At 41.3% G+C, this 25,840-nt stretch overlaps 2 protein-coding genes across 2 annotated transcripts in view; one reads left to right on the top strand and one right to left on the bottom strand.

Annotated features, from left to right (window-relative positions):
- LOC125770116 (uncharacterized) overlaps positions 1–25,840 on the bottom strand; it is a 63,602-nt gene that overhangs the window by 6,329 nt on the left and 31,433 nt on the right. The window contains exons 3-9 of the mRNA XM_049439424.1: positions 9,570–9,660; positions 7,603–7,633; positions 7,109–7,188; positions 5,489–5,633; positions 2,942–3,315; positions 2,518–2,670; positions 1,272–1,454 (exon numbers count right to left, since the gene is read on the bottom strand). Of these exons, the coding sequence (XP_049295381.1) occupies positions 1,272–1,454; positions 2,518–2,670; positions 2,942–3,315; positions 5,489–5,633; positions 7,109–7,188; positions 7,603–7,633; positions 9,570–9,650 (1,047 nt within the window). The 5' untranslated portion in view covers positions 9,651–9,660. The remainder of the gene's footprint in view (positions 1–1,271; positions 1,455–2,517; positions 2,671–2,941; positions 3,316–5,488; positions 5,634–7,108; positions 7,189–7,602; positions 7,634–9,569; positions 9,661–25,840) is intronic.
- LOC125767257 (uncharacterized) lies at positions 18,863–25,617 on the top strand. Its single transcript, XM_049433625.1, has 11 exons — positions 18,863–19,339; positions 21,091–21,206; positions 21,310–21,495; positions 21,574–21,790; positions 21,930–22,327; positions 22,418–22,586; positions 22,900–23,047; positions 23,147–23,153; positions 24,109–24,166; positions 24,259–24,368; positions 24,430–25,617. Exons 1-11 carry the CDS (start codon positions 19,306–19,308, stop codon positions 25,516–25,518), a joined length of 2,532 nt encoding a protein of 843 aa, XP_049289582.1. The 5' UTR covers positions 18,863–19,305; the 3' UTR covers positions 25,519–25,617.

Genomic DNA, 25,840 nt, shown 5'->3' with positions numbered 1-25,840 from the left:
TATGGAAATTGTTTTGATTGCGCAAATGGAGCAGTAGCGAGTGTTTGCCGCTACGACACGAACGGAAGTCCTGATGCTGGTGGTGGATGTTGTTGCGGCTTGCGGTTAGTAGATACCGATGCGAAGGTAAATATGTTCACTGGTTGAACTCTATTCATGCGCTCAAACAAGGAAACCGTGGAAGAAGCTCTACCAGCAACAATTGCACACAAAACCACTTTTCCGGCATACTTTTAGAATTGCGCCAAACATTTCAATATTGAACTGCGAACCTCGACGATGATTATGATGATGTTGTTGTCTGGGTTTAAAGGTTCTGGGTTTCATTCCACTGCAGGTAGTCTGTAAAATCAACAAACATCGTGGTATGCTTATCCGACGTACATACACACACACCCGGTAAAGCCTCGGGCCTTAATGATCCATTTCATCTGTGTGTTCAATTTCTTCGTTTACTGCGACGCTGCTAAGTGGCGTACTCGTGTCATCTTACTTGCTGCTTATCCGTTCTCGACATAAGGGTTATCCTTTTGAACTTTTACCTCCAAACTCGTTCCCATTGTCGCGCAACCATGTAACCAATGTTGGCTCAAGGGCTTCGGGACTTATCTAAAAGAGAATACCACCATGAAGCAATCAAGATGTCTCTCGTCGTCGAAACGAACGAAACCACATCCGTATGGATAAAAACTAAAAATCCCTACCAGCACACCAACAACGAAGAAAGCATCCCAACTCCAAGCCCACAAAGAGTCGGCTACTAGGTAATATATTCGCCGTACTTTGCATGACCCAAATGGTCATCAGCAGTGGACGATGGCCGGGCACACACCAGCACTTTGTCCCGGAAATGAACCAATTTATTTTAATACATTGTGGCATGCCGTCTTTTGCCGTACAGCGCGCTCCATACCGAACGGAAGCCATGCCGTGTGGTGAAACTATCTAGCCACGTGATGGTGTAATTTGTCGTTCCTCGTTGTAACCGAACCTGGCACGAGTGTCGGGTAGCAGGAAAATCCACTGCTCCTCAAACCACCCGGATAGATCAAAGCAAGTTCTATGTATCCGGTCAACCAGAATACCTTTGCAGGTTCATTTCCGGTTGATTCTTCTGTCCACCGGAGCGGACAAACACAGCCCCATAACTACCCGTCGGTGTTGGTTTGAGTTTGCAGCGGGAAATAAAACTTTCATGGGCTTTGACACTGGAGCGGCGAAAGATTGGGCGCACAGAGAGATTGAATTGTACACGGCCTGTCTGTACTCACCTTTGGACCGCATTCACACTTCAGCACCCACTGGACGTCGACGAACTTGTTCTCGATGTGGATTTGGCGTGACTGCAGCATCTCCTGGTCGAGTGGATCGATCGACGCACTGTCCCACAGATCGTACCCATGCTCGATGAAATCGAATGGATCGCCAGAGTTCAAAGGGCACAGTAATTCAACCTGTCGAGTAGGAAAAACATCAAATGAACATCACGACACAATACATTGTACTAGCGATTATGTGTGCTAATCATCTCCCTTGGTAATGTTTCGAATTACGTGTAATTGAACGGTAACTATCACATTTTAAATTCATTCGATCTAGTGTATTACATTGATTGTAAAGAGCTGCACCATGAAGGATACAGCAAGGATTTTAAATAGAACTACATTTGATTCAACATGTAAACAAACAGTTTGAAATTGACGATACGTTTGTATAAATGCTTAAAAAATGTTGTTGGAGCGAAACAATAATTATGATATAAGTAATGTCAATATAGTTGTTAGGTAGGAAATAAAAACGGAACAATAAATTAAATGATCGTAGAATCAGAATAGTTGATGATATTTTATTATTAAATAAAATTAATTTAATAAACCATTTTAATAAAATATATTCTTTTAACGAAAAATATTCACTACATAAAACACAATCAACCCAAGCCAACCCGAAAGAAAATACCCCTGAAAATTCCATTTATGCCAGTGTTTATCGGTTCGTTTTCAACTGACAATAGATAATTTCTTATTTTGGAAAGAAATAATAAATAATGAATTATCCCGAGGAATAAAAGGTCAATCATTTGTTGATATATAAATCTAAACTGTTAAACCCTGCAAAAATTTTACGACATTCGATTTCGCTATTTATATCAACTATCAATATGTATACACTAGCCAGAAAGTATGCAATCACAAATACAAATCAATACCTATAAGTATTACGACAGTATACTGCGAAATGACAGGAGAAGTGAAACATCATGTGAAATATAAGTGTCTCACAGATATCAAAGAAAACTTCAAAACAAGCTAAGTACCGCTAGTACTTGTAATGAAACCATCCTAAGCTATTAAAGAACTATTTACTATCAATTAAACAACGCTCCAGGGACGCTTTCATGTACAAACATTATTCCTAATGATGATGCGAACAGATTGTAACACACATATTTACGAATAATAATATCACGAACATTCTATCGGTTACAGTCCACAACCACGGTGGAACTCTACTTACCTTAATAGTAGTGGTTATTGAAGGCACACAACACATGCTGGAATCCTGGCACAGGCTGCAGGATTTTGGTCGATAAAGCTTCCGCGAAACGCACGGACCAAGCCGCAACCGGGAGGAAGCCGTCCGCTGAATGCTTCTACATTCGTGACCCTTCTGCCAGACGGTAATTTGGGCAGGATAGTGAGAGAGCAAAAGGAGAAGGTTCCCCGACAGGACGGGTGGATCGAAAGTCATTAGATAATTATTCATCCTTACTACCGTTACCGCCGTTACCGAATCGTGCAAAATTTGCACGGAAACGCCACGAGCGGAATTCAGGCTTAATGAGCCGATGGAAGATTATCTCCGAATAGCACTGGACACGCCAGATTTGAAAGATGCTACTCCAATCCTCCACTTCCACTTCCCAGTTTTTGTTACCTACCCGTCTTCGATGTTCGTTTTCACTGAGCAAAGAAACACTGTTGGGACGGTAGCCACCGTTACCATCGTACAGTCGTTGTTTGTGGCTAGTGACACTGCGACGATCAGTTTCCCTCGCAGCTGTACCGTCCTCCTCCCGGTCACTGTTACCTGATTCCACGTCACCGATGGTCTGCTTGCCCTCGGCAGCATAGTCACTAGCGAAGTAGTAATTATTGCTCTGGCGGTTGCACCGATGATTCTCGCACAGCCGTATCGTGCTGAGCTTCTGGCAGCCGGGCGTTGTGGTGATGTTTCTGGTCGACGTCCCGATACCACAGCTCTGCGAACACGGAGACCACAGTGTGGTGGACGAGTTGTAACAGGTCGCATTCACTGCAGGGCAGACAATCGGGCCACGGAATGCAAGCATGCAATGACAATCGCAATAGAGATGTGTGTGTATGTTACTAGTTTTTTTTTTTCGGATTCTTCCCTATTTGACACACATTCTTTTTACAGCTTTTCAACCGAATGTGGTTCACAAACCGAACCAATGCACCGGAACCGGTTCAGCCATTATGTGAGTTCAGATAACGCAAAACCACACCAAGAACAGAATCACTACTTTTGTTGCTGCACTCGTTTCAAACCGCATAAAATACACCGAAAGTATATAACCAAATTAAGCAACAAAAAAGCTTCCCAACAAAACAGATACATCTCACTCGCGAACCCATGCTGGAGATATAGGACCAGAGAAAAAGGAAAAAGAAAATGTGCCACAATCAGACGACACAATACGGAAAACAACCCAAATTAATGATGCTCCGCATACAAGACACTGGAAACACTGAAAATATGCGAAGCTTTTCTGTGTCGAGATAAGGGAACCATTTTTGGGGAAGCGACATGCTTTCCATGCTTTTCAAAAGATTCAATGGAACAGGAAGCATAAGAAGCGTACCGAAATTCGGGAATACAAAAATGCATATCGGAGCGATCGGTAAATCCCACGAACTCGGTTTGAGGACGATGATGGTTAGCCAGCGTGGAAAGATAGTGCAAGACGATATGTGAACCGCGCTCGTTGCCAGAATGGGAAAAATTGGATGGGAAAATACGGTCAAACAAAATATGACCATCTGCATGAGGATGTAGAGCTATGAATTAGGTCTATCTTTAACATAAACATGTCAGAAAATCATTAAATTTCCAAAGAACAATTGCATTAAACTAATTTTGCGTATGCTAGTACAATACTAATTATGAACAGCATGTTAACCTTCCTTGGATTGTATTTTACTTCAAAAGAAGTATCTTTCATTAAATTCTCGTTGTTTGAGTGTTAACAGTAGTTGCGTAATATGTTGGGGTTGTGTTTAAATAAAAAGGGCAATCCTGGTGACGCCTATTCCACACGATAGGATGGTGAGTCGCCTACATATAGGCAAAACGATAGTTAGTATAATACATTTAGATATAAAATATGTTTAAAGTAAGCTTATAGTGAGAAATCAAGGAAGGAAAAGGGAAATAGTAATGGTATCATTATCTTTGGATAAACATTATGGATATGTACGAATAGGGTAGCTACTAGTAAACAATAAGAATAGGCAAGTAAGTTAAAGTTGGAACAAAAAATTTACATAAGTGGATTAGATTCAGGCGGTTAAATGCTGGTATGGTGAAAAATTCAACACGCATTAACAAGGATTAGAAATTGAACTTATTACAGGGAAACGCTGCCCAAAAAAATCTGATAAATATAAAAAGTTGAATCATTAAACAAAAAAACGAGTGCATTTTTTCATTGTAAGTGTTTCATTGCAACCACGATGGCTACAGAATCCCATTCGGCCCGTCCCCGGTAGCAAGAACCGACTATGGAAAAAATAAGTATAAAATGAGACCAGGCTGTTCTTTACAAGCCGAAAAAGAATACTTTACATAATGGTTGAAAAGGATTACCTTGCTTTATAAAAAATGTGCCATTTCATTATTCTATCATGAACAAAAAATATTTTCCTCGGACTTATTTTTAAAATCTTCTACTCACTCAACTCAATTTTAATAGAATTTTACAAAAACTGTTTTAACTTTAACTAAAAACCAATTAAATTTTAAAAATTTGAACAAAAGTTAAATTTATTAAAGTAGGAGCAATGCGTAAATCAAGATTTGTTTAAAAAAATCGTTTGAGAAACACACAGAAAAGAATTTATGTTATAAAGACAACGTGTCGACACAGTGACAATAAATTATTAAGTTGCATTAAAATATTATAACATGCTAGAAAAGCTCATTTTTAATATTCTGTAGGGTCTGCGAATTTGTTATCTGTTACAAGTTTGCTTAAATTGATTTTTTTTTGTCTAATGTTCGGAAATCCTAAACAATTTTTGTTTATAATTGATCCATTATTTAATGAATCCGTTTAAAGAATTATTTGGAACTAAAGCATGCTGCTCACAACTTTCATCTTATGGTTTTATAGTGTTTATAGTTGAAGTTTTTGAAGAAATAATTTCAACAAAGTATCACTCATTACAAACTAAATTCTACTTACCATCGGTTGCAGGCTGCTCACAAAGCCACACCCGACAACAGTGATCGGGCAGCTCCACCAGCTTTGGTGAAATGCAAATGGAGGTGTCAACGGGTGGTGGTAGGTTCTCGTGTGGACACAGCGTCGAACAAGCATGGCGACCATTCTAGAGAAAAAAGGAATATTTAGCCTATAGAAAAATAATCATCAAGCGAAAAACTCTCAACCCCAAAAAATTGCTCCACAATAGCTCCAGCTTCTATTTCCGCACCGCATTGAAACAGATGATAATACTATGTTTGTCACTGGAACAAATACACTTTCAGGTCAGAAAAAACTGCGTAATAAAATTTGTAATCTTATCCGAGCGAAAATTCAACAACCTTGTTTCATTTTCCAACAACTTTCAAAAATATCAAAGATCAATCAGTTAAATTCTGTAGCAGCAGAAAAAAATCAAGGCCCTCCAAAAACGCGAACATAAAGCGGAATAAATTATCACCCATTGCGATAGCAACCGACAACAACAGAAAAAAACATAGAATCCAAAGAATCAGATCAAATATTGACTATCAAGTAATTGGTTTTCCCTGCTAAGCGTTAAATGGAAAAAGAAGCTCACACACCCAATGGAAACGATATCCTTTTTCACATTTTTCCCTTCGAGAAAAACGGCCTAAAATATCTACCTTCTTTCCCAGCACCCGGGTCGCGCACGTTCAATCGTATTTACATTGTACCGGTCACCGTCCCAAACCATCGAACCGGTGAGCAGAAAACTTTGTTTGATTAGACAACAAACAGTTCACGGTTGTAAAACGAATTTTCTTCCAAACCGATACCGACGCTTTTTGTACGGTCACCCTCCTGTAACGGTCCTGTGGGATGGCCTTGATTGAATTTGGAGCAAAATTACCGAAACGATAGCGGATCAGATTGACCATCCCACGTGCTGGCGGGAAATCGAGAGGGCGACAAAATTTGATGATCTGATACCTGAGAGATTTCTTTCCCGCTGTGGAAACACGAAGAATGAAGCAAAGGAGCCAAAAAAAACTGTTGCGACCAAAGTAAATAAACCTTCTTTTTTATTGTTTATGCTTTCTTTGCTCCTTGCAAAAACGATCGCCAAAAGGAGGTGATTCCAATGGGATAAGGTAGCTTCATAAAACATAGCAGCAAAGATACCTTTTTTTCTCGTGTGGAATGCTGTTAAATGTAATTATCGCATTGGATCACAATAAACGGTTAATTACCGGGCTGTGAAACATCGACCCCAAAACATCGCGTCTAACGAGCTGCTCATATTTCGTTGTCATCGGGCCACCGGGTTCGATTCCTTAAGTAAAATGGTGACCATTATTTGTATTCTTTTTTCTTTAAAATTGATCACATTAAGAGAGCCGTCAAATGAAATCCTTTTATTTTGCTTTTCCCCTGAGTATAAAATGCGTACTAGCAAACGACGGTAACTTTTCACTTGGTACAATACTTTAACATTGAGCAGTGTTTTGTTTGAAAATTCGATTCTCTATTCCCTAGCGGTACCGAGCGCACTTGGAAGCTTGATCTACTACCTCATCGGCATACTTTATTGTCTGCCTGATGATTCCCATTCCCCCTAGTAAGCGAACCACTTACCTGACAAACGCACTGTGTTCGACAATCGAGCTTGAACGTTTCACCGTGATAGTACGTCCCGTTCCCTACCGTGCAACTATCTGCGAAAGAGGAAAAATCAATAGTACATTGGTACGCTGCTACCGTACGGAAATGAAAACAGTTCATGTAGACTCGGGGAGCAAATGTTTGCGATACGGCGATACGAAGAAAACATAAGCAATTCTTCGGAAATAAATTGTTACCGCTGCTTTACGATGTTAGGATGCGGTATATACGATTCGATCAATACGGACGATTCATCCTCAGTAATTGAGTTCATTTCTGATCATAAAAATAATACAACTACTTGTCTCAGGAATGCTACGTTTTCAGCAGGGCTTTTTGCATTAGTAGTGACTTCCGGTAAATACGAAAGACTCTGTCTAGACATGATTGAAATGGAATTGAGTTTTCCGTTGAATGTAGTTATTTATAAATGATCGGAGAATTATACTAACGCCTAATGTACTTACCATAATTAACTCCTATTTGTGGATCATAAATCTTCCGGAAACATGAAAACAAAAAGATTCATTAGTGATGTACACACATAAACAAAGAATAAATGATGCGATGCAGAATTTTAAATAAACGTTTGCCGTCTTCAAACCAAGCTTGCATCGAGTCGACTTGGGGCAATGTTTGAAAACAATATATTGCATTTGCTATACCTTGATTTCACCATCATACTAAGTAATCCAATCAGAGCTAACGAGCCGTACGTAACAGGACGGTCCAAAATCTTTCCACCGATAGCACCGTATAATCTCCCTTAAAGCGGTAAATATTCAATAATCTATACTGTACGATAAGTTTTCACAATCGGGTAGAGTGAAGCTTTTTGCAGTGGACAACCTGTACGCAATTGATGGTAACTTTGAAACCTCCCGCCAAGGATATCGTTCGAAACAAAATTGGAATACAGGAAGAGATTTTTCCCTTTAAAAAACTCCCCGCTTTCCTTTACTGACCCGCAGGATCACCACAGGACACATGGCAAGCAGGAAATGAACGTCATCGTCAGTGTCCTTTGAAAACCTCAGCTGAGTGCTTGCTGCAAATGGTATGAAAAACTTTGGAAGGATATCCCCGACTATCCGTTGGCCGACGCAATCTCCGGAAGCCTTTGGTGAGGTTCCGGGCATCGTAAAATTTTAAATTTACTTCCTGGCCATCTCAATAACTTTCACTTCTCTTCATGAAACCTTTCCAGCACGAGATGGTGGTTGAGATGACTTCAAAAAAAAAGAAGAAAAACCGAATCTCTGGACAACGCAATGTCGTTCTGCACGTGAGCGGAAACTATGGCCGGCAGCAAAGTGACATACATATTTACGCCAATTTCCAACCGTTGAAGCAAACTACTGGAACTTGCTATTCATAGTACTAGCAACAGAATAAAGTTGGCTTCATGTTTTACCACAAATTGGAAGTTGGTTTTTTTTGCTACACGACTAAGAAAAAAACACTCATGTATACCTAAGCCATGCAGCGCAAAGCATTCGTTATTCGTAGAAAGAAGCCATTCTTTCTTGTCTGCAGGATTAAAGTTCAAGATGGTTAGGACAAGTACCCAACCACCTAGAGGACCTTCTTCTACAAGCGCCACTGCGTTGATTTGCGACCGAACATTCAAGCTAATGGTGCACAATTTACGGTGGTCAATGGGGCGATACTTTATTGAATAGCACCCCATACATTCAAGTTCCATCGGTACGATTCCGCTTCAAGATGCTGCTAGGCACGATAAGAACAAAATACGATCCTTCCCCCCAACATTACGCGGCTAGAGTCGGAAAATCTTCAGGTGTCTTCTAATGGGAACAAAATTAATGTTACTTCATGCAATGTGAGCATCTTCTTTACCTACTCTATTATGCCTATCGTAATGGGAAACGCAGCAGATCGTCCTATTTGATGCTCTCGATAATAAAGCGAATAAGATATTGCTACTATACTTTTTTCATTGGTAGCAAAAAGCTGGTCTAATACACAGCTTACGACGAGAATTTGACATTTATTGATAAACTTTTAATTAAACGAAATTCCTTCCTACGCTTCAATTGAAATTATTCAAATATGAGCCTATTATATACGAAAGATGCCTTCAAACTTAAAGCGATGACTTTGAAAAAGGTTGTGATCTATAAATTTATTGATTAAGTTATTAATTCATTTATTTACTTACTCCAAATAATTGTTTATTGAAAATAAGGAGCTTATTATTCCATTTTTGCTCTACTCGCCGAGGAGTGTTTAATCAAAATGAAAAAAAATCTTATAATTCACCTAATTTGATTACCCCCAATGTCTTTTTAAATTGCAATAATAATAGAATATCGGCAAAGCCTCGACGGTTTCACATTTACACCAACGTAATGATATAACTACATTCATTATGTCAATCTAATACCCTTTTTCTTACATCTGCTTCACTTACCTGATTATTCGTGTTGATAGAAAAGGCCGTGATGTCTAAAAGTCCTCCCAGCAAGAAACCGACCCAACTGTACAGCCACATGATTGATGCCCTGCAATACAAACCGAACGGGTATTTGGAACGAAAAATATGCATTAATATTCGAGCACACAGAAGACACCTGGCTGGTGCCCGTTGGGCAATTGGTCCCTAATTTTCCATTACACGCCAACACACCCATTAAATGCAAACAGCCATTACCGATACACCGTTTTTCGATTTATCATGGGAGTCTTCACCGGTGAACAGAATACCGCCACCTTCCTGCGCCTTGAAGAAGCGTTCGTACAAAACGTAAATAACGAAGAGATGGAGAAAAAGGGATAAAAAACATACCCCAAAAACCTGATGCTTCGGGCTACATCCACCACTGGAGCAGGAAGACCCAAACTCCTGCTTTGAATATGTATTTTTATTCCGTTAACCAATTTCATGCAGATTATTTCTTGCGGAGAAGTGCACAACTGGCAATGGACGGGAAGCGGAACGCAGAAAAGGGAAGGTAGCTAACGCGTTGACGGTAGCTTTTCTCAGCCCATTTATTTTGCCAATCCCTTCCGTAAAGCGAAAAAAAAGTACGATGGCACCACAAGGACGGGGAAAATCTCCCACGAGCAATACGGCTAACCGTTACTCACCGGGACAAGGTGAAGAAAATAACTTTAGTAACGAGATTTTTTTAATGAGTTCTAAAAGTTTTCCCCCCATTCTGCACGGACGTTCCACGGATCGGTTTCGGTAAGCATCGTTGAAGCAGCAAGCTCTACTGTTGATGTTGTTGATTGCTTGAAAACTGTAGGACTTTTTTTGTGTGCGTGTGCTACCATTTACATTCTCGACGAAATCTTCCATTGGCGGCTGAAGAAGAAGATTTCCTTCGCCTCTGAACCACTCCAGACACTGTTGCAATGTTCGGCATGTATTTTTGTATGATTATGTGTGAAGTGATTTTCCATTTGCCGGTATCAATAGCAGGAAAACTTTCTCCCCGATGGAACCAGGGGAGGTTTTATATTATTCAAAAGTTTCACTTAGTGAAAAATTGTTGTCCTTCGTAGAAAGCTATAAGAAAACACAATACTCGTCCCCCTTCCAAAGCTGTACCTTCCCACCCTGGAAGCTGCACGATAGGAATGTACTGTCGCGTGCAACATTTACTCACACCTTGATTGAATGAAATGGAGATTTTCCATGCAGAGGGAACATTTTTCCGATGCTCGATTCCAGTTTTTCTTTCCCGCTTCCTACAGTTTGCCTCATTTGTATTCAAGCTGAACCACCGAAACACTGCAGACCTGCAAGGCCTTCATCATTCTGCGCATAAAAATACCTGCCCTTGTAAAAAAAAACATTTGCCAATTCACCACCATCCTCCTTAGCCGACCAAGCTTCACCACCGAAAACTTCTATAGCGTGTATTTTTGGCACACTTTTAGGCACGGAACCCATATTTCTCAACCGTCCGGAGCTATCGATTCGGTTCGAACAACAACTTTTGCTACACGTTCGAGGTGTACGGTGGCTGATTCGATTTGCAACAAACACTCCACGCGCAAAGTAAAACATAAAAAAGTGGTAACGAACCGAACCAAGACAAAATCGAGCCGGGGTCGTATCTTAAAGCTTCAATTCATGAAATTTTAGCAGCCCCATTTACGGCTCTACAGTGTACAAAAGTGGTTATGTTAAAAAAAAAAGCGAAAACGGTCCACAAACCACTGCCAAAGGTCTTAAAGGTGAAGAAATTTTCCATCGCCCTTGATTTTTTTCCCTCGCTTACCTGCGTTTCGAGCGTATTTGTTCACTTCGAAAGTTCTTGCCAAGTGTAAATAGAGTGCGAGGGGAGCAGAGAGCGAGAAACGGAAAGTTAGTCATTTGCTTGTTGGAAAACAGGTGAAAAGTGAAGCACTTGCCAACGGTACCATTTGTTTGCTTAAGTTCGTACTATTTACTCTTCGAAGGTTTCTTGTTTTTTTGTAATGTTTTAGTAATTTCTTGAGGGCGTGATGAAGATCAATTAGCCCTCAAAGTGGTCATTTTGAATGAAGGTGATGAAAAACTCGCTTTTGTGTTCAAAGCTGTTCCTGTTCTTGCGCAAGAAGAATTGAAGTAATTGCTTGATAATAAAATGAAATTGTTTCTTTTCATAGAATAAAACAATCAGACAGATTATAACAGGCGATAAAGAAAATCGTAAGAAATAAATATGGATTATTTTTTTAGAAAAAAACGAGAATATATTTTTCATTTTTTCCAACTTTTTTTTATTACTAACCCTATCTTAGGTTACATATAATCAATACAAGAGCCACAATTACTCATTTATACTTATATCAATTTTACAAGTCTAATGAGCCTTTTTTTCCGACAAACTTGCTTAATGAGCATACAATCAGGATTGGATGCCCAAGAAACATGTTCACCTTGCGTAGTGCTTGAAAAGTTCAAATAGCTCAATCATGATCGCAACAAATTAAATTTAGCTACAAACTTTACATCGACAGATCAGCATTTATTAAAAATAAATAAATAAAATAAACCAACCGATAGCATCCACGACGATTCAAAGGTCAACCAGGCTAAAAAAGGAGAAGTGAAGAAGCATCCCATAGGTCAAAACATCAAAAAATAACAAATACTACTGGCACCAATCATCCGTCTCTACCATGTTTCACAAATGACGCTCGCGAAATGTTCCACTGTGCCATGCAAAACATCCCGCGAAGCCATTCGAAGCCACGATAAATTATCGTTCCGAGCCTGGTGATGACTGCACGGTGGCAATACACGCGCGCTCTAGACCGTGCTCTAGTGTGCCATTTTTCGTTGTTCCGTGTAGCATCGATCGTTCGCACAACAAGCCACGGTAACAACAACAACAACAACAACACTCTGCTGTCACACACATACATACACATACACACAAAAAAGTCCGGAAACTTAAGGGCATAGCAAATAGATGTCCTGACAAGGACGGTGGTTTATTCGCATTTTTCGTTTTGCCGCTTCCATCTTGACACGGTGAAGGGAAAATATCGATCGAAATATTGCGACGAAACGTTACTTTGCGTCCTCCATTATGCGTCTCCTGGGTCCTATGCTTAAGTGGACCCACTCCGCTAATCTTCACCGTGGCACAACAGGCATTTGCTTTTTTTCTGAGCTGAATGCTCGCCAACGGTGACTGTCCATTACCCTTTTTTCTGCTCTTTTAAAGCAAACATTTGATAGGAGAATGATGTTTAAAAATGTATTATACTAAAGTTGCTTGTGCGTATGACTGTTCTCATCAGTACCAAGCACCAAGTTTTGTGTGCGTGTGGTTTTCATCATCATCGATTCCATCGTTTTTTTTTCTCTGCGACCTGTGCAACCACACTCACGGCCAATCAACAAACTTACGAACCATACACGAACAACCGCGAACCCAATACCCGCAAACTGACGCGACGAGTGAACGCAAGGCGTTAAGTAATCGAATTTATATTTATTGCCTATAAATTGTGTTTTATTTTCCTCTGCCCATAAATTCAGCTGATTGTGGAGATAATACTATGAGAAAGTAAGTTACGCTATCCACCTTCACGGCCAATGTTGGCCCTACAACTGCCATGCTTGTCGTGTGTACATGCGAGATCAAGTCTACTTCAACACGCTTCACCAGCAGCGAGAATAGAAGTCGTCACTTTTGGGGGCTAGAATTTTCATCAGTATCGAATATTCATACAGCCTTAGTAGGCAATTTGTTTCAACACATCGTCTGCCAATAATGTATACATTATTCAGTGACGACGCCGAGGACAGCGTACCATTCGGGGTTGGCGCTACAAAGATGATGTCTCAAATCTTTCACCCAACACCAAGCATGGGTTAGGAATTATCTAATTTAAGAAACCGCGACAAACAAGAACAAAGCCCCGCGTGACAAAGAATTTACACAAAATAGAAGAAAAAAAACAGAAACCCAGTGATATTGCTACTGTCACACGCCATTGTCGAAGGATTCCCAATCGGAAGCCATGACTGCACCTAAGGGCAATTGCCATCTTGGGGAACAACATTTGACTTACAAAACCGACGTATGGAAATTACTTAATCCGTAATGAAAATATTTGTCTGTTCATTATTCAGCCGAATCACATTTGCTTATGTTAGCGCAATAGGAACTCGACGACGTGTCGCCTGGTTCAGCACGCATTGAGTACATTGAACATTTATTTTAATTAAATATCGTTTATTTGATATTCTTTTGGAATTGGTTTATTTTGGACATAAACGACGCTCATTGTTCTTGGTTCTTTATAGGTTTTGTAATTTTCATAACTTGAAAATATTTGTTTAATACAAAAAGTTGTTTTAAAGGTTTACTTTGTAATTAACATCAAACAACAGAAATATTTCTATGTATCGAAAATATCGTGTCGAAAATGAAACGTCGTATTTACATACTGTTAAGCAAATATTCAAAACAATGTGTACTCTAGGAATCACCTGTTGTTTCTCTCCATTCGATCTTATACCTACATAGAAAGTAGATAGTGAAATGTCTTAGAGACCCTGCAACGCTAGCCTTAAAATCAAAGAAGGGAGCATTTGTGTGCCAGGCATAAAAAAGTAAAAAAAAGAACCAAAAACGGATGACCCATTTCATCCAAAAGCGAAAACAGTCAAAGAAATAGTTCAAGAATATATGCAAGTAGCACAATCGTGTAAGTCATAACACAACCTAAATATACCATATATCGAGCTTAAAATTTGAAGGGAATAAAAAAACACTGCATCTTATTATGGTTAATACTACTATGTTCATAAAATAAGGTAACATTGAATTGATTTGGAAAACTCTGTATTTATTGGGGCAAATCAATGTCGTCTCCTTCAAAGTTATCTCCTCCTGATGCAATGCATTTCTTCCAATGAATTTCCCAATCTTCGAAACAGTCATTGTAATCTATTTCAGCAGCGAGGAAAGAACCTCGCTGGATCTGTTCGATCATCTCAGAACGGTGTTCCCGAAGCGGTCTTTGTAGCTTGTTGAACAGCCAGAAGTTTGTTTGTTGATTTTTTTTCGTAAAATGGTCATGAAGAACGAGTGCAGTGTGGCTTGGTGCATGTACTTAGTGCAAATACCAAGAGTGATCAGATAACATTCGTTGTAGACTGTTTGACCCGGAGGAAGAATATCGTAATGCACAACACCATACAAATTGAAGAAAACAGTCAACATTACCTTGATTTTTGAGTTATTTTAACGCGATTTTTATGGTCCCGGCTTATTCTTGGCGCGGTCTCCAGTGATCATGCATTTCGGCTTGGTAATGTAGTCAGATAGCATTGTTTCACACACTACAACGCGACGTCTTTTTTTTAATTAACAATTTGGGTACCAGTCGAGATTTTACGCGTTTCTGGCCCAAAAAATCCTTCAAAATTGTATTACTAATCCTTATGATATTCCTATATTATCGGCGAGATCTCTAATCGTCAATCGAAGATTATTGACCAGCGTTTCCTTCATTGTTTGTACGTGCGCTTCGTCGGTTGAAGTTGATGATCTCCCAGGACGTTCTTCGTCTTCGACATATTCACGTCCATTTTTCAACTCACTAAACCTCTTATATAAATTCTTTGCTCAACAAATTTGGACATCACGAAAAACGAGGAATATGCGTGTAGCATCTCACAAAATAAATCGTCTGGTCACAGACGATTTGATAGGAGATTGTTAGGACACAGTAGTACATCGACAGGTAATAAACATCGCACAACATTCGAAGTTAACAAGGTACAACTAATTCTTACCCAACTTAACTTACCTAACATTTTTCAAAAAAAAAAAAACAACACCAACAAAACACATCAAACGAATGTTTTGAAACTTTCAAAAACATAAAAGAGATTTTTTAAATTTGTATAAAAAACATATCTTAACAAGCTCCTCGTACAACAACTACAAAAGATCAACATGTGTACAGAGACAAAAAAAACTGTCAAACAATTTCTTACAGTACATTTCATATAGCAGAGTAACCTGCTCCTATAAAAATTCATCTTCTAAGAAATATCAAATACGCATTAAGACCAGTTCTTCGAACGCCTCAACGACATCCACATCCAAAATGTCCTTCAACAACTGCTTCAAAAAAAATCGACCCTTTCCACACGAAACCGACAAGCTGTGGCTCAAAAGCCACAACATTCCGGGCACGTCTTAAGTGGATGTACACACTTCTGGAAAGCAAAAAATAAAGCCATTCAAACTGCCAGAAATAGAAACGCAAAAAAGCCACAACGCGTATTATTTAAAAATAATATAAAAAAAACTTCCCATATACCACAACCAGCTGTGGTTTGACTTCCGGAACGTTCTACCAAAATGTTCCCCAGGGTGCGACACCGAGCAAGGCGGGAGTTACAGACCTGGAGGTATGCTACGTGTTGCCGATACAGTTGATCTGCAACCTCTTTTACTCTTGGTTACGAAAGAATTTCAATAATTTCTCAAACTCAAACTGCTCCAAAAAGCCCCAACTAGGACAACACAATCTCTACACTTTCTCGCCATAAAAGAAATGCTTCAAAGATGCTTCGGTTTTAATCTGAGTCCGTAATTCCCGCACGTATAATTCCAATCCATTTTCACCGATTGCACATAAAACTTCCTACTCCACCATGGTAAAGGCCACGTGCACTGTACAAACGGTTTCCCAACCAGTGTGCCAAGTTAATTCCTTATCGGAAGTGTGTGGCCCATTTTTCCCGGATTTTCCATTTCGAAACGGGCCCGGGTATGCTGTGTAATTTGAGGCGAACAATCGTTTGCTCTACAAAATGGCTCAATTACACATTCCCTTCTCGGGTGTTGGCTTAGGAAAAGGGGTTTCACCCCGTACCTACCTGTACCGTTGGATTTCTTTCCTACCCAAAAGTGCAAGTACACAGTACATGGCTCAATCCTTTTTCTACAGAAAGCTTTTCAGATTGGGTGCGCTTCTTAGCCGTAGTTCTTGAAAGTTAAAACCCTCTGGCAAATTTTAGCGATGTCGGTGTACACTTCTTAAGCAACATTGGTAGGTTTCTTCCACCATTTTTTTTTTGTTCTTCTTTCGCACAAACCAATCCCATTGAAAAGACGAAAAACACCAGCAAAAACGGCATCGGCACAGTGCACTCTGCGGAACGGCCATTCGGACTCGACTCGACGGATCGGTAGTGCAAAGTTACGAAAACTTCTCGACTGATGTATTTACAGAACGTAAAACTTGCTCTCACATAATTGTGTGTGACTACTAGCCCCATTCCCATTACATTCTAAGAAATTCCATACAGTGGATACGGTCGGATGAAACCGCACCACCCGTTAGCGAGTAGTTGCGAAATGGATGTCGGGAAAACTACATTCTACACATACGCCCCGGCTCGTGCCAAAGTCATCTTTACCACACCTCACCGAACTACACTCACAAATCGGTGGTTGTGTGTCTTACGAGGATCTTAAGCAGCAGCAGTAGCAACACACTTCAAGACTTTTGGCACGTTTACACCGACACCCGAAGCCCAAGGATCCCTCTAATGACTGGTGCAAGCCGAGAACAACGGAGCAAGTGGGTAGCTTGAATTAACTTTTTGCACCATAGGACTTTCAGCAACGCTTACTGGTCACAACTACCGAAATAAAAACATTTATGCTTCTAGATGAAAAGAAAATTTTAGAACGGTTTTGTAAATAAGTCGGTTGGTCTTTTCATACAAACCGGAAGAAAGACTTCTAAGTTGTAATACGACACAAGTCAATTCTGCTCAAATCAATTGTTAATAATTAAGCTTACAATAAGTTTAATGATATTTTTAACAACTAAAATTCGAAAAAAGTTAATTATTTCATAAAATTGTGCTAACATATGTTGTTCCATTTCTTTTCTTATTTATTTTCTTAAAGTTTCATTTGTTCACTGTACAAGAAAAAACCTTTAGCGTTCTCGTTCAGCAGCAATCGCTTCTGATTTTCTGGTCAATAAATTTGTGCAGACATTCGTCCGCTTCGCCCCTAAGGTTAATTTGAAGCTGTCCAAACGACCGTAAGAAACTTTTACAGTGCTGCTTTTCTACACTTTTCACTCTTGAAACTTGGTCCTTCAGTTGGTTGGTCCGTTTAGATAGGAAGTCTTACGCCAACACCCAACACCAAAAACCCAATCCCAAAGAAACCATGCACCGTACGTGCAGTCACTGCGACGTACAATTACTTTAGCACGTACGAACAATTGTACGCCAGCGTACGCTGGTGTGACCACGTGCGGTACATCTATAGAAAAATTCTTCACTTCCCAAAGGCAAACTTTCCCGGTGGCTAGTAAATCCAGCGCACGGAGGAATTACACGGTGCAAGCAGTCGGGCTTACCCCGACTTCGCTATTCCACACAAGCTAATAGCTCAACGGCTCTCGGTTAAACGTCCATCAAAGTGCGTCAGAGGAAAAAGTGATTTCACACATTTTTACCCCACCGGCTTACAAACATTCAACGCCATGGTACAGATTTGTGGCATCTTCTGTGCAAGTAACGAACGAAAATGAGGGTGTCTTATTTGCACAGGAGTGTCTGCCGCTCGGTACAGACGGGGGTTTCCCGATGATCATGCCGTTTTATCTGCGTGCTCACGCAGGCCTTCTTTTCGGTAACAGCGAACGCGAGATCTACATTGTTTTCTTGAAGTGGCGTCGAGCTATATAGCCACCGTTGGATGCTGGATGTGCTAATATTTGAGCAGCTTGTTGGGAATTCCCTATCCAAGTGAGGGCAGCATCATTTCGTGTTTGTTGGTGTGCTGCCAAACGACCAAAGCGTTTTACCAAACACGATCATCCAAATCTTGTTTAACATGTGTGTATAAAACTGGAAGTAAAGCCTAGATTTTTATGTTCAGGTTTTTTTTATTATAACCTTCTACCTAATAACAGGTCGAACAAAGAACCCCATACGCAAGGTAAACAATATTTCCCTACAACAAGTCGTCCGGCAGTATCAAATCGAAAGATCCTGGTTGGAATTTACACGATTAGGATTATAGTAGAGAATCCCCACCACGGATACACGTTGCAAATAGCCATCGGCACAGGTCTGCTCCAGCTTGCCGCTAATCCAGTGAGTTACTCGGGTTGCTCAGACGGAACTCGCGAAGCCCTCACGCACACACGAGATGGATCGCACCGATCGCTAATCAGCGCACTCGATCGAAGTATAGCGCGTCGCGATCTTTTTTCTCAGTAAAAGTTTGTACGCTTCCCGGCCAAGTTGTGCCGATGCGAGCGTCTGTCCATACGTGGTTACGATAGTGGCGCTACGGTTTTTTTTTGTTTTGTGTCTTAAGGTGGATCCCAGGCTCATATCAGCAAGGTCAAAAGTGCTGCTTGCCTCATCAACAATACCTTCCACAGTTTGGCACTGTTGCGTGTGATGCGGATCATCAGTGAAGTGTGCGTCGTTTCGAACATTTGATATCGCGGTGTGGCAATTTAAGCGCAGTCTCTTGCTGGACACACACATCAGCACACCAGCAGCAAATGTGCGTGCGCGTGTGAAGGCGCCCGTAAGCAAACCGTAAATAACAACACAGCGGTGCGAGCGTGCTCGCTCGCTGTCAAACAGCTGTCGGGGTGTAAGATCCCGCAAAAAGCGAGAAACCTTCGAAAGCGAGATGCGATCTGAGGGGCCCAATAACGTCAGGTGTTGTAAGTGTCACTGCATTTTACGTACATACGAGCCCAACTGCAGGTTGTCTTTGAGGGCAAGTTCTCAACTGTAGCGAGCGGGATAAGAGCCTCATAAACATAGTAGCATCCACTAACTTTGGTTGTCGTCATGCAAACGAAACTTGTCCACCGATACACCATAATTAGGACAAACGGAAGTAATGGTGCTACCGTTGCTCCAGTGCGTACCAATTACTGGTGACACATTAACTATTCCATCAATACCGCTTACATTGCTTCGGAATTTCATACGACGAAGGTTGTCTTCGCCGCTCTCTAGCAAACGATGAATGAAGGGCACGATGAATCAGCTCTATCTCGCGTGTACTTGCGTCACACCGTACCGCACATCATACAGGAATTGAAACAATCAATCTCTTGGCGTTTTATCCCGCACCCTCGCATTACCCTTCTACACAAACAATTAGTACGTGCGCATATGCGCTACCGTAATGTTGTCGTGACTGATGGCTTTCTAATGGGCGAACCGTGAGCATTCGAAGCAGAGATCCGATTCTCGAAACTCCTCAAGCAAATCACGACATAAACCCTACACGTGTGACGTTTCGCATGTTCTAATGTTGACGCTAATCAATCTCTTATAGGCAACTAACCACAACAACGCACTACGCTTCCAGACGCCCGCTGGTACCATACCGAGAACGTGCCCAAAAATTCCCGCCAGTCAAAACATTCAATATTAATAAGTCCAGGTGTAGCGGCACCAACAGGCAGGCGATCGATGAGGCGAAGGAAACACCAAACCATAAGCTGGTTCTTGTAAATTTTCGGGAAGCTTATGCAGATTGACGGAGACATTCTCTCAAGACCGTCAATTAAACCATGATCGCTAACAGGTTTTCGAACAGGTTTCTGGGTGTCAATGGCACGGCTCAATACAAAAACGTAGTGTAAAGCATCGAAGAATCGATCGATCGGTTTGTTTAGCCCGTACGTTGGCGGAGCCAGTTTGTGCAATACTTCCCATTAGCTCTATCAGATGTTCCGGCTAATTAGCATAGAAGATAAAATTTAATTTGTTTTTTAATTATCTTCATATCATGAAAAACTACCTTAAATGTTCGTTGCGTTGAAATATCGTATTTCTTACCACATCGAAATGGATTGCAAAAGGTGTGATGAATCTTTTATGATATACAATAGTATCTATAAAAAAGCTCATTATCATAATTATTCTGAAGTATATAATGACAAATAGAAATACCGGAACTTTTCAGGAAAAAACAACCTTTTATTCTTGGAAATGAAAAGATTTATCAAACTCTTCAAACTTTTCTCTTTTTTTCACCATAATGAGCATGAGTAGTTCTCATGCTTGTCCAACTCTGTACAGTACAGTTGTAACCTTTCCAATTCCAACATCTAGTTACGGGTGAAGAGTAAGCAAGCTATTATGTTTGGAATGTTCTATTCGTCATTCACGACATACTAAGCTACTGACGAAGGTTCCCAGTCGTACCACAAGCACGTTGTTTGCGCTTGTGCGAAACAAAATACGTAAACAGACGGGTTGAATTGGACAACAACAACAAGAAACACAGACACACTGTTCGAATGCAAGACCCAGGTGATGTCGTAGACACCATGCTTACATTATTCACCACCTCGTGCCCAAACCGTTTTACGTTCCACTTCCAACCGGAACACCTTATGATGCCTGGTGTATTGATATGTGCGCGCTACATTTCACCCGTTTCGGTTCATTGCAGATGCAGTCCTGATGTTACTGATTTCCATCGGTACGGTGCATACCTACCGCCGGCATCACCCCCGGCAACAGGCTTCGTTCGTATCGAGAAGTGACTTCGACTGGCATCTCGCCCGTGTAAGTACACTCACCGGTAGTACACACTGATTGGCACTAGATTGCAGAGCTTACCCTGTCCTTGTTGTTTTTTTCTTCGTTCTACATCTGCTTCTGCTTGCAGGAAGTTTTTCAGCGTGAGAACTCGAATGTCGTATTTTCCCCGTTCTCTATTAAACTTTTGCTAACGCTCCTGTACGAGGCAGCCAAGCCGGGATCTGCTACTCACACCGAACTCGAAGCGGCACTGTGCGATCCAGATCTGAACCGAACGCGTGCCTTCTACACCAAGTTTCTGGATGCATCAGCGGTAAGATTTGCTACATCAATATTATGGTCACTTTTTTATAATTCTTGGTTTCCATTTTTTATTACATCTTTTCTGCAGCAAGCGAACGGTGACTATGAGTTCGATATCGGAACGAAAATGTTTCTGGACAAAGCGCACGGGAAGCTCCCGCAAATGTATACGGATTTGCTTGAGCAAACCTATCACACCACGGTAGAACGAGTGACGTTCAATGGCAACAAGGCGACCGCCGATCAGATAAACAGCTGGAGCGAAAAGGTGACCCGCGGACGTATCACGGAACTAGTAAACGAAGGTAAGAAAATTTCTGTTCACACACCCAAACGACGTGTTTTGATCAGGCCTGTTGACGGGCACAATTTCCTGGAATGAGGACGTCTCGTTATTAGCTGATAAACACCGGTTGTTTTTTCTCTCCTTTCCATTTGACACAGACACACTGCGGGATGCACAGCTCATCCTGGCAAACGTGCTGTTCCTGAAAGCATCCTGGAAGAACTCGTTCCCCGACGACCAAACGCACAATCGGACGTTCCATGTCACCGACGGCGATACAGTGACAGCCGAGTTCATGAACCAGATGGATCTGTACGATTATACCGACCATGCGAAACTCGGTGCAGAAGTGTTACGACTGCCGTACAAAGGACGCCAGTTCAGCATGAACATCATATTGCCCTACCGGAACGTGTCCTTGGCGGCTCTTACCACTTCCCTTACACCCGCCATGCTTGACTCGATAACGCAATCGTTTGTGCGAGAAGAGGTAACCGTGCTGATACCAAAGTTTCGATTCAACCACGGCACACAGCTCAACGAAGCCATCCAGAGCGTAAGTTAAAGGTTCCATAGACCGGTAAACCATACGGGAAATAAGTTTCCAATATCATGCAATCTGTTTTTTTTTTAATCATTCCTCCAGCTGGGAATACGCGACGTTTTCACCTCCAATGCAGCACTTCCACTGCTTTCCCCTACCGATGACCCAGCGCAAAACGGCACCAAGAAAAACTCACTTCAGGTGTCGAAGATACTGCAAAAAGCGGGAATCGAAATAAACGAAAAGGGAACGCTTGCCTTCGCTGCCACAGGTACGTCATGAAAGCTTCCAGTCCGGAGCATGTTTTTCGAAGTTTTCGTAAAGAAAACATCTCATCTAGAGTGAACTTTCTGATAACGTCTTGACCCTCTCGGGAGTCAACGAATCGGCAGCTGTAGAACTGATTCACTTTTTGCTTTGTACTAGTTCGTGATTCCATGCCTTATCAAAAGAAAAACTTCTAACTTTCAGTCCACCAAGTAAGAATGAGGCAAACTAACGATAGCCCTTCCGGAAATGTCAGCGATAGTCCGTGAACGTGATGATAAGGTTCTTCAATTTTTTCATCCCGATTTTTTTTACAGAAATTCAGCTAGTCAACAAATTTGGTTACGATGGCGATCCAATCGTATTTGAAGCTAACCGGCCGTTTTTGTTCTACATACTCGACGAAGAAACCAATGCGCTGCTATTCGTGGGAAAGGTGATGGATCCTTCGCACGTAACGCCTTAGTAGTAGGGAATCATTGTACAAAATAGCTACCAGCAAGTACATCTGGACAAACAGGAGGAATTATGCAGTAGAGATGTTTCTCGCATTTTATTAACAAGCCTCTATGTGAGTGAAGATCAAATAGGAGGTCCGGATAAGGAAATTCATCGACAAACCCAAACAAAGGTCTAACTATTCTTTGTGTAAGGTATAGATTTTTAACTAAACACTAGCAGCCAATTTCCATTGCCGAGACGACGCGACACGACTGAAGAGAGAAATAGCCACAAATAGCCGTATAAACAATCTATCTTCCGCAGCCGCGCCAGGCGCAAATATTTTTAATTGTCAATATGAGCTTTGGAAGTGTAACAAAATATTCCTAGTTCCTTTAGTTTCTAAGTTTGGTAAGAAAAATAAACAATCCACATAACATATGATACGTAGTGCGGAAAAATCCCCCCTGGAGAGCGCATTGTTCAATTAGTGGTTTGAGCTGGTGGGTTTTACCCGTCATCGTATCAAATCACAGATAGTGAGTAAGTGTTTCTTGGAAAGCAATCAGAAAAGAACCAGGACGATGATTAAAGCATACAACCATGCATGAAGTACTGCTTCAAGAAGTACGCCGTCACTGCCATTTCCTGTTGATGATTTGAAAGAAAAAATAACATCTCAAATCACACCACATATGTGGGTTTTTTTAACATAACTATAATGTTTTAAAACATCTCTTAAATTGTATGAAATCATGTATATTATTTTATCACACTAACAGTCTCTTTCAGTTTCGGTGTAACCACTAACTGTGACCAGTAAAAGAGCTATAAAGTAGATTCCCTAGACTTTTCAATTCGTGCCACGCGTGATGCTCAACAATTTCAATGATTAGCACCAACAGACAGAGTCCCATTCCCTCCAGCTCAACCTAATGGAATTATTTCATTCTCTGCGCATAATATTCTCACCAAAACATTCATTCAACAAAAGACACTCATGAATGAACACACCGATCGTCTTTCGGATCCATCATCGACATCTCGCTCCATATCAGTAAACGTTGTCCGATCATTCGAGCTAGACGAACATGGGAATCTTCCACGGTGGACGGTGGGCAGTGCTATGTTGTGTGTTTACGTGTATGTTTTTCCCAATCAGCTGTGGTTCCTAAGCAGGGACAAATCTTCAAACTAAACAAACGTTCTAATTTTCTATTTCATATGTTACCAAGTAACCAACGCTGCAGCAACTCCAAGGAAATTCCTTCAGGATCGTTTCAGTGTTGACTATCAACCATTCGAAGGGCCGTGGAATGATGACTTCGACTGGGGCGTAATAAAGGTTTGCTAGCTACGTCAGTAACGGTGCGACCATTTTATTCGTTTCATTCGTTTGCTTGCAGGAGGTACTACATAAAGCTCCGGGCAATGCAGTAATATCACCGCTCTCCGTCAAAGCGTTGCTTGCTCTGCTGTATGAGGGTAGCGCGAGCAAATCCGAAACGGAGCGTGAACTTCTCCAAGCGCTCAGTGGTGGCAATGATCAGTCCGTTTCCAAGCTGCAAAATGATCTGCTGCAGTACAAGCAACAGCACCGAAATCTACTCATCACTGATCGCGTTTACCACGACGTTTCGGTGACGATCATTCAAAAGTATTACAGCATTATTGCGGCCCGGTACAATGCTACAGCGCAAGCGATCGACTTCCAGGACAATGTGGCCGCGGCAGCACAGATTAACGAGTGGATTGCCCAGAATACGCGTGGGAACATTCAGAACATCATCAAACCGGACATGCTGCAAGATGCGTTGATGCTGTTGATCAACACGATCTATTTCAAAGGTTCGTGGGCTATTCCATTTCCAACAAATGCCACTGTGGAGAGGCAGTTCTACCCTGGAAGGAGATCGACAGCAAGTCGTTTCGGTGCTCGAACCACTCCCTTTATGAAGCAGCGTGAACGTATCTTTTTCTACAAACACTCGCACCAGTTAAATGCCCAATTTCTTCGATTGCCGTACGACACCAACCAACTGTCAATGGTAGTCGTGCTGCCAGATGAGCAGCTCTCGTTAGGTCAGTTAATTTCGCGTCTTACACCGCAATCGGTTCACCAGGCACTGGCGGATATGACCGAAGAAGAGGTGGAGATCGAGCTACCGCGGTTCAACATCAACTACTCTGGCTCCATGAGAGAATGTCTACAGCAACTTGGCATCTCACGCGTGTTTAGCGATCAAGCCGAACTACCGTTGATATCACGCGGCCGTACCACACCACTGAAGGTTAGCACGATACTGCAAAAGAGCTGCATTCTTGTGGACGAACAGGGCACGGAGGCATCAGCCGCTACTGAAGGAACGCTAGTGTTTACGATTCTCAACCAGCCGATCAAGTTCATTGCCAACCGGCCGTTCCTCTTCCTGATCTATGACGAAGACAAGGGCAACTGGCTGTTTGCTGGCAAAGTGGAAGATCCACAAGCCTGAAAAGGTGAGACAATGAACCCCCTTATCTGCTAAAACAATACGATGTATAATCAAGATCATGCAATAAATAAGGTCCACAGTGTAGCATATTTTCACAAAGACACGTTTTATTCTTTCTGAAATGATACAAGAACCAAAATCATAAGATCACATAACACAGAACATTCTTTTGACTTGTTTCAAGTGACTTGTTGCTCAAACTTTCACCAGCTTAGTTGATAATTCTTTTGGACAACAACATCTTTTTTTTTGAGTTTCTTTCCATATATTTGCACTAACATTGCTGGTGGATGATTTCGATCCAGTGGCTGTGCCAGTTTGA

This window comes from Anopheles funestus, chromosome 3RL, assembly GCF_943734845.2.
Source record: "Anopheles funestus chromosome 3RL, idAnoFuneDA-416_04, whole genome shotgun sequence".
NCBI classification, from domain to species: Eukaryota; Metazoa; Arthropoda; class Insecta; order Diptera; family Culicidae; genus Anopheles; species Anopheles funestus.
This window is presented reverse-complemented; position numbering and strand designations above follow the sequence as displayed.